The sequence below is a fragment of the Hemitrygon akajei genome, chromosome 11 (assembly GCF_048418815.1).
Source record: "Hemitrygon akajei chromosome 11, sHemAka1.3, whole genome shotgun sequence".
NCBI classification, from domain to species: domain Eukaryota; kingdom Metazoa; phylum Chordata; class Chondrichthyes; order Myliobatiformes; family Dasyatidae; genus Hemitrygon; species Hemitrygon akajei.
The window spans coordinates 133,272,771-133,291,586 of record NC_133134.1 but is presented as its reverse complement, the minus strand read 5'-3'; the positions used below and the strand labels follow the sequence as shown (position 1 = coordinate 133,291,586).

The 18,816-nt window shown below is 42.8% G+C and overlaps 1 protein-coding gene across 2 annotated transcripts in view; it reads right to left on the bottom strand.

The window, feature by feature from the left end:
- Positions 1–18,816, bottom strand: part of LOC140736017 (cadherin-4-like) — a 693,508-nt gene that overhangs the window by 242,307 nt on the left and 432,385 nt on the right. For both annotated transcript variants that reach the window (XM_073061696.1, XM_073061697.1), the window contains one exon: positions 16,737–16,910. In XM_073061696.1, the coding sequence (XP_072917797.1) occupies positions 16,737–16,910 (174 nt within the window). The remainder of the gene's footprint in view (positions 1–16,736; positions 16,911–18,816) is intronic.

The window sequence follows — 18,816 nt, the reverse complement described above, 5'->3', positions numbered from 1 at the left end:
CCAAGGAGTAAGGATGCAGATTTATGTGGATCATAGATTTGAATGTTCACTATCAAAGCAGGCTTGTTAGTGCTACTATTGATGAAGCTGGTCAAATCCTGAAGGACACAGGTCATAAATCCGGTCCACAGAGTGCAGTGACTGAACCAACATGAGAGATAAAGCCACTCAACCTTATCCTCAACAAGTGGCAGATACATGATGGCACTGTTCATTCTAGCTTCATTCTGAGGGCACGCTCACCAGGTTGTAAAGCCATTGTAATAAATCGAGCAAACTGGGTTAAGTCAAAGCTGATCAGGCAGCTAGAAACTGGGCATCAACAATTAACTATGCAGCTGAATGGACAAGATATCACCACAAACCTCAGTGTTATGATGAGAGACATATTACACTCTATCATCTCTATAAATCTGTATTAAACCCTGCTTCCAAGAGGAGTATACAAAACTAAGTCGGGGCTGCACTGGGCAGAACTAAAAAAAAAATGAGGTGATAACTTTGTAAAGTTGCAACAGAAGACTGGATGTACACGAAAACATAAAATAAAACAACACAAATAACTCAGAGCTGTATGATGGTTTCACCAGCATATCAGATCCAAGCTTTTCCGTCTGTTCCACACCCAGCCATAAATGGTGGTGACAATTGAACAGCTAACAGTGGGGGAAGAGGCCTCAAGAACATCTCTATTATGAGCAATGATAAGTCCAAGATATCATTTGCCAGAATAAGATCGCCCCAGAGAACAATGGTGACATCCTCAGGTGACATCTTTCAGATAGCAAATCTTTCCAATTATTTCAATTTTTCTAAGCCTGTTGCTTGTTCTTTTTGTCTTGTTTGTGCCACAGAAACCGCTGGAGCCTGTGACATACGGTTTGAATCTCAGTCGAAGGATCCAGTGCTGTGCTGTGTCCGGACAGCTACCTCATGGAGACCAGAGACAGGGGAGGGCGGGCCGAAAAGGTCCAAGAATACAAGCTGACTAGTGGTGAAGACCAGAGACAAGGCACGGGGTCATGAACAACTCCATTCTGAAGCGGCAAGGTGAATGCGAAGAGATGGTCAGCAGCTGGATCAACCTGGCTCTATGATGTTTGGACCTGGGTCAGCAGTCACTCTTTACAAAAAGACTGAGTTCGTGCAGTTGCTCTGCTAGTATGCAGACTAAAAGACGTTTCCTAGGTTCTGAGATTTGTATGATTATTAGACTGTACTTTATATTGGTTTCCTTCAGATTTTTGGTATTTTCTTTCTTGAAGACAACTGGTGGGTAAGTGATCTGTTAATGTTTTTGTGTGTCGATGGGTTGGGGTTTGGTGCTACCGTCACTTGTTTTCTGTGAGTGAGGGGGTCAGGGATTGTTATCGTGGCTGTTTTTTTGCTGCGGGTGAGGGGTTGGGGAATTTTGGGGTCTGCGAGTTTTGCTTCTTTTCTTTTTCATGCCAGTTGGGGGGCAGTTGATGTCTTTTCTTTCATCAACATTCATGGTGCTTCTCTATGTAATGGCTATCTGAAGTAGATAAATATCAGAGTTGTAACATACATGCATACTCTGACAATGAAATGAACCTTTGAACCTTTAGCATGTAAGTGCTAATGATAAGGTTGAAGCATTCACAACCACAAACAGCCAGAAGTGTTGAACAGATGATACCTCTCACCTTCCTCCTGACATCACCATAATCACAGAAGACAGTCTTCAACCAATGTGGTTTACTCCAAATGTCGTCAAAAAATTTGGTGAGAGGACTGGTCATCAAAGGTTATGGGAATCAGACAACATTCTACTGCAATGCTGAAGAGCTGCACTAAAGAAATAAACAAAATATTCTGCAAATGCTGGAAACCCAGAGCAAAACACACAAAATGCTGGAGGAACTATGGAGAGGAATAAGCATTTGATGTTTTAGGTTGAAACCCTCCATCAGGTCTGGAAATGAAGAAGGAAGAAGCCAGAACAGGAGGGTGGAGGGGGGGAAGGAGAAGGAGTACAAGCTGGCATGTGAGGTGGAAGGTGGATGTGTTGGGGGGGGGGGGGGTAATGAAGTAAGATGGGAGATGATAGTTGGCTGAAGAAGGAATGAAGGGTCTCAGCCTGAAATGTTGAAAGTGTATTGCTCTCCATAGATGCTGCCTGCCCTGCTGAGTTACTCCAGCATTTTGTGTTTATTGCATGAAAGAACTAGTTGTGCTTCCTACCAAGCTGTTCCGATACAGTTCCGACACTGTCATGAAGCTGACAATGTGTAAGTTGCTCAGGTATCTTGTTTACAAAGATCCAATCTAGATAATTACTGCCCTTTCTGTCAACTCTCAATTATTACAAGGTTTTAGGATGATTGAGTGGCTCTCTTATAAGATAAGATTGACACTTGACCTCACAATCTACCTCACTACGATGTTGCACCTTACATTTTACCTGGCTGCACTGTGCTTTCTCGGTAACTCTAACACTATTACTGCACCTTTTTTTTTTTAACTTTGTACTACCTCAGTGCACTGTTGTAATGGATTATTTTTGCATATCATTCCTATACTGTATCTAAGTAGAGTGAATGCAGTGTTTTCACTCCATCTAAGTACATACGCCAATAATAACCCAATTTTCCTCAGGAATTTAAGCACTCTATGCGTGGATCCACACATCAAGTCCCAGACAACATTTAGGCATGAGCTGATAACTAACATTCTCACTGCACAAATGGTAGGAAGTGACAATCTCCAACAAGAGACAGTGCGACCAAAGATAATTAGCTGCATTGCCATCAATATCCTGGAGGTCATCACTGAACAAACACTTAACTAACTAGCCACATAAATACTGATGCTAAACACAGGTTAGAGACAGGATTATTCACCTTATGACATCACTAGGCCTTTCCACCATCGAAAACTAACATCCAGAGCAAAATGGAATGCCTGGATGAACACTACTCCAGTAACGCTCAAAAAATATCCAAAGGAACTCCCCCCCCCCCCCCCACCACTGAACTGGCAAGCCATCCAGCACCCTTCACACTCATTCCCTGCACCATCTGTGCACATTGACTAGAGTGTCCACTATCCACACAGGCTACTCCCAACAACACATCCCAGCCTGTGACTTCTATGACCAAGAAGAGCAAGGGCAACAGGTGCAGCGGAACACCACCATTGGATTTGGAAAAGTATAAGCAATCCTTCACCAATTGGTTTAACACTATATCCAGTAGCCCAGAAGGAGGACCAGAAAAACTGTAACCATTTCAGGCAGTGGCTCATCACCTCCTTCAAGAAAGTAATTAAGCACGGGCAATAAATGTTGACCTTGCTGTCGATAGCCAGATCCTGAGTAAAGTGTGCAGAAGGGAAGGGGTCATTGCTACTTAGTAAAGCTTGTGTTTTGTTCTTCATTAGAGATCTTGACATTCAAGGACACTTTTATTCAGAAGCCCGAAGCTGTGCTGACACACTGGAGCTGGTGGTGAACTTCATCACTGGCGTGTGCCTTCACTGGGTTGGAGCTCCTGAGATATTTGAGATTTTAAAATGGAGATGAGGACAAATTTCTTTAGCCAGAGAGTGGTGAATCTGTGGAATTTGTTGCCACAGGCAGCTGTGGAGGCCAACCCTTTACGTATATTTAAGACAGAGGTTGATAAATTCTTGATTGGTCAGGGCATGAAGAGATACGGGTGGGTGAGGGGAGACTGGAGATTGGGGCTGAGAGGAAAAATGGATCAGCCATGATGAAATGGTAGAACAGAATTGATGGACCAAATGGCATAATTATGCTCCTATATCTTATATGAAAACTAGTCTATATTTTCAGGGTGGTTTAGTCTTATCTTGTTTTGGCTGTTGCATCGTGCAGCTAGGACAGGCTGGGAGATGATCCTTGTATTGTAGATGTTTCATTTAAAACCCTTCCTCATGTACACTTCAGTGAACAAACTGAAGGTTCATAGAGAGACACAGCATGGAAATAGGTTCTTTGGCTCACTGAATCTTGACAACAATCAACAACCATTTGCACTATTCCTATGATAGATCTATTGCTTTATCTCACCTTATTCTCATGAAGTGCACCCCAGATTCTACCACCATCCTAAATTTCAGGGAAAACGTACAGCAGCCAACTAACCTACCAGCTTGTATGTTTATGGGATATGGAACGAAACCAGAGTGCCCACAGGAAACTCATGCATTCACAGGGAGCCTGTGAAAACTTAACACACATAGGCCCTGAGGCCCGTTGCAAACCATCTCTGTGGCACGATGAGGTAGAGCTCCACTAGGTTTGGAGCTTGGCATCTAAATGTGCCAAATAATAAATGGTGTCTTTATTCTGAGGTTCTGTAGTGGAGGTTACTAAAATTCAACAGTTTCCCGATCATCCTGTAGTGTAATTGCCTCCTATAGGGAGCTTATTTGACATTAGGTACATTATTGCACAGAAATTGATTGAGAGGATTGGAGATATGACACTGGGTTTGGATGAGTGGTGGATCTAATGACTCTCCTCAACCCCTTTTGCCTGAGTCATAAGTTTTTTTTCTAGAATTAAAGAGCTACAGAAGAGGGCCTTTAGCCTTCTGGGAACCTGCATCAATAATCAAGCTCTCATCTACATTCATCCTCCATTAATCGCACTTTCTTCTCCCTACATCCCAGATTTTCAACTCACCTATTCACTAAGGGTATTTTACTGTGGTCAATCAACCTATTACTCTGCACATCTTTGGGATGTGGGAGGAAACCCGGAGTAGCCAGTGGTAATGCATACGGTCACAGGCAGAATGTGCAAACTCCACACATGCAGCACTAGATGTCAGGACTAAACGTAAGCTGCTGCAGCAGCGAGTCAACAGCTTTGCTACCTGTATGTATCACTTCTTCTCAAGCCTTTCTGGTATAGCTACAACACTGACATTGAACCGATAATTGCCCAGATATATCCTGTGCACTAAGTGGAAACAAATTCATTATCAGTCCATCAGTCTATCTCAATTATCATCAAAGTGTTACAAGGTTTCATCCAAAGTTCCATCAAATGACACTTCAACACTGATAACCCACTCACTGATAGTCAGTTTCATTTCCATCAAGAACACCTCCACACCTCATAACAACATTAGTCTAAACATGGGCAAATGCTGAATCCCAGAGTTGATACAAGACTAAATGTCTTTTATCAGACGGAACTACTTTAATACTGTGATATCGAAGTCAATCTGAAGACAATGGGAATACAGAGGAAAACTTCAATTCAGCACATTGCATCCAGTACTCACCATATTGGGAAATACTGACAGGCAACCAGCATCACAAGGTCACTTTGGAGACTGAGAGATAGTATTCTATAAGGTATCCTGCACATTGCACAAAAACTGCCTTACAGAACATCTTCTTTCGGTCTCCAAAGTGACCCTGTGTTGCTTGTTGCCTGCCATTTTAATTTTTTATCTCATTGTACTCTGATTTCTCTGCCTTTGACATCTAATATTGGTCCAATGATGCTCAGCATAAGTTTGAGGAACTGCAGCCCAGTTTCCAACTGGGCACTTCATGACGCTTAGCAATTAATATTGAAGTTAACACTTTGAAATAAACCTAACCTCTCACCTTTTCTTCCCCACCATCAGATATGGTTGGATATTTTTTAATTCAATTTGTTATGTACCAAGTTATTTCTGTGTCATCTTGTTCAAACAGCCAGATTTTAAACTAATTGTTACCCTGACATTCTGTTCATTGTGTCCACCAAGCTCTGCAATTTAAAATGGGTTACTTGTATTAATGATTTAAATCTAAAAATACAACAAAGAATCCTGCAGACCATACTGAAGTTGATCATATAGTTGACAGTAAGGAGAGAAAGTTTCAATTGCAGGGCAACACAGATGGTCTGCTCATTTGGGTAGAAAAATGGCAATGGAATTTAGTTCAGGGAAATGACAGAAGTGTATTTGGAGAGATGTAACATGGTAACTGAAGAGATCACAATCTGGATGATGCTAAGAGATTTGTCAGAACAAAAAGAACTTGGAACACATGTGCATAGATTCTTAAAGGTAGCAAGTCAAAAAACAAGGAGAATAATTCTATGATCTCCAAGAATAGAGACTGACTTCCAAAGACAGGTGAACTACAGGAATTACCAAGTCCCTGCGGCTAACCTGCTTCAACATCACTCTGAGCTCTCTTGCTTTGCTGCTGATCTCAAAATCTAGAGTGGCAGTGGAAAGCTCAATCCTCATTTTAGAAAATATTTTTTGAAAATTTCTGAAAAAGATCACAATAGTTTCAAGGTTAAATCCCTTCTCACAATACATCAGAAAATCCACTGCTATAAGAAGTCAGACTTTTCAATTGGATAAAGCAGTTTGCTTGCTGTCTGAACTTGGAATTCCAAGGTAAAATTACTTGCAACTGGTTGCATAATGAGAATTGAGTTAAGGCATAGGATATGAGGCTAGACCTTTGGTTTCCAATATAACGCGAATATGTAACAACTCAAAAGGCAAGTGTCAATTTATTTTACCAGCACATCTTAAAAATGCACTTACTGTCGTACTCATATATTCAGATATAAATACCAGATTAGAAGTACAGCTCATGAACATCAGTAAAAAGAATTATGTCTTATAATAAGTTCCACTAGTTCCAACAGCAAAGAAGTCAATCCTCAAAGCTACAAATGCTAAAATGTTTTATACTGAAGTTAATTTATTGCTTTAGATGAAGAAATCAGTTTGGGGACAGTATAAACCTTGAACAAAATTTAAAAGGTGCATCTAAATGTATTTTAAGTAATTTAACTAGAATTATCTTACCTCATGTATTACAACTCTTCCTGATCTTGGATTAACATGATCCATTACATCAATTAATTTTAGACATGCTCCTCATATTCAGCTCTTCCCTTGAGCTTAGTCAGTGGTGCTGTTCTGATAAGGGTAAGTGTGAAAATCACTTACTCTCCCTTTGCAACAACCCTAATGGCTCCCATTTTTACCAAGCCAGTTTGATATTTGATGCAAGAAATGTAAATAATCTATTCAGAATTTAATTTCTACAGGAGATTAATTATGTAGCTATTTGCTGTCAGAACTCAAGTATGTTAGCAGTTTGGGGATTCACTTTATTGATTTTGGAATTCAGTGTAGTCTGAGCATCAAATCATGTATTTTAATTAATTTCATAGCCTGAAACAGGCAATATAAAGGCAAACTAAGACTATTTTTCCAATAATACACTTCTGCAGAGTACAATGATATTACTGATAGTAACAATTACTCATGTTATTACCTGAAGATAGAAATGATTAGTAAAATAAAAACATCACATCAATATTTACTTATTTTGATCTCCTGCACTGTTTATTAATATCAGCTGGGATATTGCAGCCATGATAAATATCCCATTATCAAACATTATATGAATAACATACCTAAAATAAACTCATGATTGATTAAATAACACCAAACTTCTCTTGGGATCTGCGTGATGTTTTATGGCCTTTTAGCTGACATCACTGGTAACACTTGCTCGATGCATTCCCATCAGTTTCCCTTTAAGAAGATGACCTTCCAAAGAATTCATTGGGTTAGAGTACCCATTTGTGTTGCACGGAACGGACGAACCAAACGCAGGAGATAGCGTTAGGATGTAGACGAGGGCGTGAGCATAGCTGGAGCCGAACGGGAGACAAAGAGCAGGCAGTACTTATTTTGACACGGAAAGACAATTACACAGGTAAATCTCGGTACTGAAGTAAAACTTAGAATACACACTCCTAAGCGGCCGGGAATGTGAACTACCACACTGGCTAAAAAAACGATCTGGCGATGAGTGGATCCAAAGCTGGGATATTTATGCTTCAGGTTTAGATGAGAATCAGGTGTGTTGCAATGAAAGGGAATTAGCAGAATATGGGGAATTAACGGTCGGGATCGTGACAGTAACCCCCCCCCACTCAATGGGAGCCTCCAGGCGAACCACCAGGCTTGCTCAGATTGTCGCGAATGAAGGAGCGGGGAATCCAGGTGCACTCCTCAAGACCGTATCCCTCCTAATCGACGAGGTACTGCAAACCCCTGCCTCGGCGGTGCACATCCAGTATTTGCTGGACGGTATAAGCTCGGTAATCGTCGATGACCCGGGTGGGTGGAGGAGGCTCAGCAGGAGGGCACAAAGGGCTGACAGACACAGGTTTCAGTTGGGAGAAGTGGAACGTGGGATGAATGCGCATGGATCTGGGTAGTTCGAATTTGACCACCAAGGGGTTGATGATGCTCTCGATTTCAAATGGTCTGATGTAATGAGTTTCTTGGATTCAGTTTTGAGGGGGATGTCTCTTGAAGAAAGCCAAACCTTCTGACCAGGCTGATAGTTGGGTGCTGGAATTCGGTGGTGATCAGCGATCCTCCGGTTGCGGTAAGCGGAGTGGAGCAGGGCCGAGTGTGCATCCTTCCAGACCTTACGGCACCGGCAGAGATGGGCCTGACCTGATGTCGTCTTCGTGGGCAGGAAACGGAGGGGGTTGATAGCCTAGGGAACATTCGAAAGGGGACATACCGGTGGCGGCGCTGACCAGGGAGTTGTGGATATACTCCACCCAAGTGAGATGGGTGCTCCGGGATGACGGGTTACTGGCGGAAATGCAGCGCAGTGCTGCTTCCAAATCCTGATTTGCTCGCTCCGTCTGACCGTTAGTCTGGGGATGGAAACCGGAAGCCAGACTTACTGAAGCTCTGAGGGCTTGACAGAAGGATTTCCAGACTTAGGGGATGAATTGGTTCCCCGGTCAGACACAATGTCAGAGGGGATTCCATGAAGGTGGAAGACATGTTGTACAAGGAGGTCGGCTGTTTCACGGGCTGTAGGGAGTTTGGGGAGGGCTATGAAGTGACCAGCTTTGGAGAAACAGTCCACCACGGTGAATACAGCTGTGTTACCATGTGAAGGGGGTAGTCCAGTGACGAAATACAGAGCAATATGGGATCAAGGGCGGCCAGGGACAGGTAGGGGATGAAGCAGCCCAGCAGGTGGCCGATGGGAGGCTTTTCCGTGGGCACACACAGTACAGGCAGAGACGAGGGAGCGAGTGTCAGCATCCATGGTGGGCCACCAGAAATGTCACTTCAGACAGAGTTCGATCGATTACAGGATGGCTGGTAAACCGGGAAGTATGCCCCCACTGGAGAACCTGAGATTGAATGGAATCAGGCACGAAGAGGCGATTGGGGGGGTCCATCACCTGGGTCAGGTTGAGTCCGTTGGGCCTCTTTAACTATGGACTTGATCTCCCAGGTGAGGGCAGCCGTAGCACAGGATGGTGGAAGGATGGTATCAGGGTTGTAAAAGGGTCCTCCTCAGAGACGTATTGACTGGAGACAGCATCTGGTTTCACGTTCTTGGAACCAATACGGTAGGTGAGGGTGAAATTGAAATGGCCAAAGAACAGTGTCCAACGGGCTTAGCGGGAGTTAAGGCATTTAGCTGTCTGGATGTATGCCAGGTTCTTATGGTCCGTCCAGACGATGAATGGGTGTTCTGCTCCCTCCAGCCGGTGCCTTCACTCCTCCAAGGTGAGTTTGATGGCCAGCAACTCCCAGTTCCCAACGTCGTATTTCCGTTTGGCGGGGGATGGACGGCGAGAGAAGTCGGTACAGGGATGGAGCTTTTGGTCTGGGACGGAGCGTTGGGAGAGGACTGCTCCCACCCCAGAGTCGGAGGCATCTACTTCCATAATGAACTGGCAAGAGAGATCAGGGTGGACCAGGATGGGAGTGGAGGTGAAATGCCTCTTAGGCTCCGAGAAGGCTGAGTCTGCTTCCGGGGTCCAGTGGAAGGGGGTTGTGGGAGAGGTGAGCTGAGTAAGTGGCACTGCCACCGGGTTGTAGACCCTGATGAAGCGACGGTAGAAGTTTACAAACCCCAGAAATCGTTGGAGTTGTTTGAGTGTTGTGGGTTTTGGCCACTCCGCCACTGCGCGGATCTTTCTAGGATCTGCCCTCACCTGCCCGGTCTCAGTGATGTACCCCAGGAAACTGACAGAACAGGCATGGAACTCACACTTCTCTGCCTTAACAAATAGCTTGTTCTCCAAAAGCCTCTGAAGAACCTGGCGGACATGGTGGGTGTGTTCCTGGAGATTACGGGAGAAGATTAGGATGTCGTCCAAATAAACAAAAACAAAATGGTTAATAAAGTCCCTAAGGACATCGTTGACCAGAGCCTGGAACACTGTGGGAGAATTGGTCAGGCTGAAAGGCATCACCAGGTATTCGAAATGACTGAGGGAGGTGTTAAAAGCTGTCTTCCATTCATCTCCCTCCCTTATCCTGACAAGGTGATAGGCACTCCGCAAGCCCAATTTAGAGAAAACTGTGGCTCCATGAAGGGGTGTGAATGCTGAATTGATCAGGGGCAGGGGATACTTATTCTCTATGGTAACGTTGTTCAGGCCACGGTAGTCGATGCAGGGGCGCAGTGAGCCATCTTTCTTCCCCACTAAGAAGAAACCTGCGCCTACAGGGGAAGATGAGGGTCGGATAATGCCAGCTGAGAGGAAGTCATTTACGTACGTCTCCATAGCTTCTCTTTCTGGTTGGGACAGGTTGTACAGCTGAATGGTGGGTAGTGAGGCTCCAGGGACAGGGTCAATTGTGCAATTGTAAGGGCAATGTGGAGGCAGAGAAAGGGCCCGTTGCTTGCTAAACACTTCTCCCAGATCGTGAAATTCTACAGGATCCATGGACAAGTCAGGGGGCTCAGAGGCGGACGTGGTCGCAGTGACCTCCACTGCGGGAAGGGCTGATTGCAGGCAGGAGGAATGGCAGAACAAGCTCCAGCTGACCATCTTTCCGGTGGGCCAGTTGATGTGGGGGTTATGACAGCTTAACCACGGGTGGCCCAGAACTATAGGGGCTTGAGGAGAGGAAATTAACTTGAATCGTACCTGTTCCTGATGGTTTCTGGAGAGAAGGAGAAGCAGGGGTTCTGTGCAGTGCGTGACTCGGGCGAGTCTACCATCCAGTGCACGGGCGTCTAGGGGGTACACAGAGGCTCACAAGGAATTCCAGCTTGGAAGGCTAAGTTTTCATTCATGAAGTTTCCCTCTGTGCTGGAGTCCACTAATTCTAGCTGAGGCAAGGACTGTTGGTTGTAACACAGAGTGGCTTGAAGCTGCACCCAGGTTCGGGGGGTGAAAGGGAAGGTGGTCTGGCTCACCAATGTCCCCCCTGCTGCTGGTGAGTCTTCCCTTTTAGGCCGAAAGGGACAGGTGGAAAGGGAGCGGCCAGACTGGCTGCAATATAAACACTCACCCGCTCTCATTCTCTGGAGTCGTTCAGCTGGAAAAAGGCAGTTCTGTCCCAGTTCCACGGGTTCCTCTCCCGGGCGGTGGAAAAGGCAGGGCTGGGAGCTACTCGGGGTGCAGAAACAGGAGAGAGGCTTGCTCTGGTGGGAGGTGGCAATGAGTGCTGAGAAGTGGCCAAAGACAGCGGATGACCAGTTCTTTCTCTATGGTGTTCTTGGAGGCGATCGTCCAACCTGGTGGCCAGGGAGATCAGGGAGTCCCGGCTGTCGGTGTTGTCTCTCGCCGCCAACTCGTCCTTCACCAGGTCACTGAGTCCATTCCGAAAACCCCCCTGGAGTGACTCATCGTTCCACCCCGAGTCGGCCGCTAACGTCTGCAACTCCACGGAATATTCAGCAGCACTGCGGGAGCCCTGGCGGAGAATGAGTAGACACTTGGTGGCATCTTTACCATGGACGGGGTGGTCAAAGATCTTCCTCATCTCCGCGATAAAAGTGGCAAAAGAAGAGCAGATATCCGGTTGATTGCCCCAAACTGCTGTGGCCCAGGCTAATGCACGTCCCTGCAACAACCCCATGATATAAGCAATCTTTGACTTATCTGTGGAGTAAGTTGATGACTGCTGTTCAAGCACCAGAGAGCACTGAAGGAGGAAGGCCCAGCACTTCCCCAAATCTCCAGAGTAGTGCTCCGGCTCAGGTACACGAGGCTCTCTGGGCGGGGGTGTTGGTGACACGTGGGGGGTTGCTGCTACAGGCTGGGCTGGCTAGGTGGGGTTCCAGGAGTGGGTTGAGTGATAGGAGTGGAGACACAGTTCACCTGGTTACCGATCCGTGTGACGTGAGCAGACAGGGAACGGAGGTTCTCCAGGACCTCCCGGAGGAGTTGGTCGTGCTGTCCCAGTGGAGTACCCTGGCTAGCGAGGGCTTTTTGAAGGGTGTTTGTGTCCGCTGGGTCCAGGTGGCCAAATCGTTCTGTTGCAAAGAACGAGCAAACCCAAACGCAGGACACTGGCACGGAGATAGAGTTAGGATGTAGACGAGGGCGTGAGCGTGGCTGGAGCTGAATAGGAGACAAACAGCAGGCAGTATTTACCTTAACACGCAGAGACAGAGTTACACAGGTAAACCTCGGTTCTGAAGTAAAACTTAGAATACACAATCCTAAGCGGCCAGGAACGTGAATTACCACACTGGCTAAAACAACAATCTGGCGATGAGTGGATGCAAAGCCGGGATACTTATGCTGCAGGTTTAGATGAGAATCAGGTGTGCTGCCATCAAAGGGAATTAGCAGAATATGGGAAATTAATGGTCAGGACCGCGACAATTTTACTCTGATACCATTACATAAAGCAAAGTCACCTCGCGCCATGAGAAGTTATTTTACATGGCGGTTCTGGATTGCCAAGACTTTAGGGAATGCATGTTGGACAACACCGAATGAGTTTATGTAGTGTGCTTTTTTATACAGCCACAATTTCAGAACATTTCAAAAATCTTTGTCATAACATAATCTATAACCCTACAAACCTTACTCAATCAGCAGTCAATCAAATTCCCTTTTGAATTCCTCAGCTAGGGAACAGATGACAGAGGTTTATTGCAGGATTCTCGAGAGTAGTGGAATTAAATGAGAAAATGCTGTACAGTTCACTGAGCAAGAGTTTCCCATGAGACCACGTTTCACTTATACTGTTGTGAGTGGGGCTGAATAAAGTACCTTCACAAGTCAATAAAGAAATTACTCCGTCTATTTAATCTTCTGATTGATATCAGCAACTTTAGGTAATCAGGATGTACTACACAATAATCCGAACACATTTTCAATTTCTATCTTCCACAGAAATTTTCCAGTGAATGCCCAAAGACAAGTACGTGAAAAATATCTTTACTGCCTTCTTTGTTGCAGGGGAAGCTCTTCAGAATTTGTTTTGAAGGGAATGAAAATAGTGGGAGGTGAAGAAAAATTAGCTTTTTTCTCTCTCTCTCTAATTGGTGTACCTAAACACTAAAAGGAGACTGTGCTTGTGATTGTATAAATTATTCTAGAATCAAGGTTAGAAGTGATACTGAAAGAGCCAAATTATCACCATAGGCTAGGGTTACCAACATAATTGTTTTTTGGGTGTAATCAAGCAGGTGGCACTGAAGATGACCCCAGCATATGACAGGAAATGGGGCTAGAGAAGCCAGGGTGAAAACTCGTTTGCGCAAATAAAATCTCAACCAAAATAACACTAGATATTTTATGCATTTTGTCAAATTCTTCATCTTCATCACTGCTCAAATTTCCTGTGTTCTCCGTTTCTTTCCTCTCTGCCTTTTCCTCACCTGTTCATTTTTTCACTACTTATCTTCATCATCCCTTTATTTTACTGATATTTTATTTATCCTTCCACAATCCAAAGAGGAGACAAGTAGTGCTAAATGTTCAGCAGGTCAAACACCCCTACTCTTCTGTCCACTGAAAGGTCCTTCTCTAAAGTGATTGCCAGCTCAGAGGGAATAAAATCACACCCAAAAGGTTAACCTGTCATCTCTTTGAAGAGTCAATCGATCTGCTATGCATTGGTAGTTCTATTTCTGGAAGTCATTGACTTTTTTCTTTTTCTATAGGTTTCAGGCCATAACCACCTGAATAATATGTTAAATCCTGCATCTGTACTTCAATAAAACTGCTGCCAAATTTTACAATGAAAATACGCAATCCAGTACAAGGTTAAAGATAAGCAGTCAATTTGTTGTGGGCAGTTCACAACCTATATCTGGTCATTTTTGCAGTACAATGACTCCAGGAAATTTAGAAGACTGAAAGGATACAGTGCACATTGCAGCTTACATGAAGAACAATTTTCCACGTGTTCATTACATACCACAAAAACTACTTTGTATGCAGAAATAAATGTCAAAGTTGGCCTCAGATGCGCTGCAGCACACAGAAGCTGTAGAAGTAGTAATGACAACAAAAGGACTGGCTTTCAAGCAATTGGTAAAGGTGCAACAAAATGCAGGGACATTAGAGGCAGCTCCAAACAAGATGGCTGAGCATTTTCAAGTGACAGTCAAGTTAAGCAACAGATACACAGTTCCCAAGTGGAATGTCCTGCATGGGATGTTAGAGCAAACCAAATACTGTGGGTAGCAAAGCTCAAACTATGTAAAAATCTATAAATTAGAACACAAAGAATTAACATTCTGGGGGCTAATTAATAAAGTTAGGGTATATGGAATGGTGTGCACAAAGTGGAGCAGAAATGCCTTGGCTCCTGCATGGCCTAAAACCAAAATAATTACAAATAAAATATTTGGCCTAGAATGTAAGATGAACTCAGTGGAATTCCAGATCTGGCATTCCATCTAACTGATGATTTCCCCAGCATAATGAATTCCATCAAGACTGACACATTCAGAAGGCATACAAGCCCAGGACTTACTATACATCAATTTGAATAGCCAAATGTCAGTGAGACCTTTTGGAATTGTTGTCCACAACCAATGAAATTCGGCTCAAAGACAAGTAAATTGACCAATATTACTGCTTTCAACTGGCTTCTTTCCCAGTATTGAGGGCATAAACTTGTGACACAATAATTTCTCTCAATAATTTAAAAAAACTGCCTACACTTAGCAGGACTGGTGAAATAATTCCAGCACCCAGAAAGAAGCAAAACCAAAATATGTCTCAAATATTGTGTGCACGAGGTCTCTTATTTTTAATCCCTTCCACCCTATGCTATTGTGTGTTCGGCTGAATTTAATTATTCTGGTGAGTATTCAGATTAGGTAAAACAGATACATGCTTCTGAACAGGTAGGGAACCAAGACAACTCTGTCTCTCATGAGCACAAACCTAGCCTTAAAACGGCTCCATTCCAGGATAACTTGGAAAATGAGATTTTGCTGTATTAAGATGAAAGTGCTGTCTATAAGGTATTGAATCTCTTAAAGATAGTCATTTTGACTGAAAGCAAAATGAAAACATCAAACAAATTTATTTCATTTCCTGCAATTTCACTTCATTAACTTGAATTAAAGAATACAAATTGTTACGGATTCAGCAACAACAAATATATAAGTGAGGAAGGGTTTTTATAACAAATAAAACATTTATTAAACACTGAAAAACAAACCCCCAAAAAGTAACAAACGACTAACGCAACCGGAAATCAGCTGCTGTGCGGCAGCTTAAATAGTTCTTAAAGGAATAAAGCGAAAACAGTTCTTAAAGTGATGTTGCAAAAACAGTTCTTCAAAGTAGTACTGCAAAAGTTCAAAATGCTTACAGTCCATTAAAGGAGAGACTTTTTAGACGATTTAAATTCTCTTTCACGTCGTGTTGCTGCGGTTCCCAGTCGAACTATACTTTTCCCGGAGAATTTACGAAGATGAAAATGAAACAGCTTAAAGGCACTGACCTTTCCTTTACAAAACTGTATCCAACCCTTTCCGCTATTATTCGCAGGGATTAACATGGGGACAGTCAACAAGTTCCTTCTGAATGAGGATCAAACAAGGTCAAACCTGTTTCACCATCGAAATTGACTTTCCTCGAACTTTTAGCTCCTGAACTCCGATCTTCACTCTCCACTGATTTTTAACTGGCAGTATTATAAAGAAACTGCCGGCAATGACCTTCTAAACTTTAGGCATTAGATAAAACTCCACCTTTCAACCAAACTGTGTCATAATATTGGCCCACGCAGTGGCATGGAGTCAAAATGGCAAATCCAGCCACGAACTGCCCCTCCTCACAGGGAGGGGTCCTCCTTTTATACCCTGTAAAAAAAAACTGTCACATGACCTCTACTGGCGGGAAAATGATGTCACTCCACCATTGCAAGACCATTACCTTAAGCCCAGTATAGCTTCAACACCACTGTCACGTGACAAATACAAGATACCCACGGGTACGTAACAAAATTAATTCTGTGGAAAAGACTGTCAACTCTGTCTATTTTTTTCCATTTGAAAGGCACAAATAGATCATAACTGTTGGTCAGTGATCCTTCTCGGATTAAACTAACATAGGTATATACCTAAACAGCAAAAAATCATAAGCAAGCTCAAGTATTTAATATTGATTTTCCTTTTTGAAGCTTATAGTTAATATTGGCTGATTAATAGCAGCAAAGACTAAAAGATGCTGAATGGATTAACTGGATTTATATTTCAGGTAACTAGAAAGACTTGTTTGCTAGAAAATGTTATCATGCTGCACCATTGACACTTGTAATGTATCCAGGTAGGGCACATCAGACAAAATACAAAATAAGAAGGAATCCTTAACTCAATTTGGTTGCAATTATTTCTCTAAAATTTGACTTTACAGCATTATGCTTAGAAATTGCCTCTTTCCAATGACAAAGGAACATGTATTGTTACAAGGTGCATAATGGAAACACTAATTCTTTGACGTTACTTACTCGAACCAGCTGGACAGGAAAAGGACCTCGAGAATTTTCTGGCACATTTATTGGAGGAATGACCCAGTCCCTCTTTTGTCGTCTTAGCCCATTGGAGATTTGTGGTTGGCGCCATGGAAACAGTGTATTATCCAGCTGTTGTGAAGACTCAGGAAGGACATTTTTCTTCTGACTCTGTTCATAAAATAAAATAGAAAACTCTTCAACTTTGACTTTCAGGAATCAATTGTTCAGGTGGCCCTGATCATCAGCTTAACTCAATGCAAATTCACATGTGTAAACCAATCAAAATATTCTAGTCCAATAGTTCGATTCAATTTATTAGCTCCTGTCCAATTTAACCAACACATGTGTATGAGATTATCCCATAAAATCAGCTTGACTATTGGAACATTTACACATCTGTAATCATGACATTGGATTTTGACAATAAATCTGCACTAAAAAGCACAGCCTTTTCCAAAACTCACTGATTCTGTATATCTTGTAAATATATTATTTACTCATATTGTGGTCAAAACACCACATTAATTATGTGACCCAGTAAACTGAACAAGGAAGAACACAACTTATTTACAAGTCATGGTCAGGATCTTACTCTCCAGTCTATTCCCACCCAATTGTGATCCTTTGGAAAATGTGATAACAGAATTTGGTTTTGTATCCAGAAGTGCCATAGTCTTCTGAGTCTGGTAATTACTTTATTCAGCACTACTGCTCATTGGTTAATAATCATAAATTATACATCAGCAGTGCTGTCAGCTTTTAAAGAAGCTCTGTTTAATTGCACTGTATTAATCTAAGCTATTTTCCCTAACTAAATTGGAAAAACATAAAACACGTCTCCAAATCAACTAGAACTGCAAGTGCATAAAGAAAAATCAACATCTGTGGCTTCCTTCAATGTTATTACAAAGTGCAAGATAAGCTTGAGGAACAGTACCTCACTTTCTATCTTCTTAAGATATCTGTCTATATTTTTTAAGACTCAGTATCAAGTTTAACGTAAGGTTAAAACACTTTGAAGACATGAGAGACTGCAGATGCTGGAGTCTGGTGCAATACCAAAACAAAAGAGGAAGTTAGTAGGACAGACATCATCTAAAGAGGGAAATGGAACAGTTTTTGGATCAAGATTCTTCATCTGGGCTGGTCCTGATGATGGGACTTGACCTGATATCTCAATGGTTCATTCCTTTCTAGATGCCGCCTGTCCCACAGTGTAACACATTTATATCAAAAACCGGCCAATTCTACACTAGGTCATCCATCTGTAACACTGAGTCAGTTTTTCTCTCTCCACTGATATGGTTTGATTTGCAGAGCATTTCCTGAAGTTCTACATTTCATAATTTTTACATTCCTTTGTTACCCTCCCTTTTATTGTTCTTATTTATTTGGTGGGTGCATTATATAGCTGGTGTAGTGGGTGCCAGGAGAAACTATTTGCTGCACATGCAGAAGGGAAATAATGGCCTTGGATGTTGGGACTTATGTGTTTGTTCTGAGTGGCACCATTGGCGTTAACAGTCTGGATAACCTCCAGTGTTGTAAAGAATATTGAGTAATAATCTACCAACTAGATGATTCCATCAGTAGCTTGTCACCATGGCAACTCTGGGTCACTCAATCAGAGGTAATTTCTTTTTTCTATTCATTCCCCTATTACCTTCTCTACAACATTAGAGCAACATAGAACAGTCTTCTGGATTTCCTGGAATATAACAGCACATTACAGGCCCTTCCATCCACGATATTGTGCTGTCTTTTAAACTACTCTCAGATCAATGTAACCCTTTCCTCGAACACGTTTCCTAGCTTTTCCAGTCCTGATGAAAGGTCTCTGACCTCAACTATTCACTCAAGTCTTTCAACAGGTGCTGCTTGACCTACTCTACCCTATCAGCATTTTCTGGCTTTTTTTATATTTCAGATTTCTAGCATATCTTGTTCTTCAATTTTCAAAACTATTCCTACATTTGTCCTTTTAAGAGTGGAGCCCTTTGACATTGTAAAACTATTCAATATATAAACAATGAAGAGGAACAGAAAATGTGTAACTGCAAAGGAAGTTCAGATC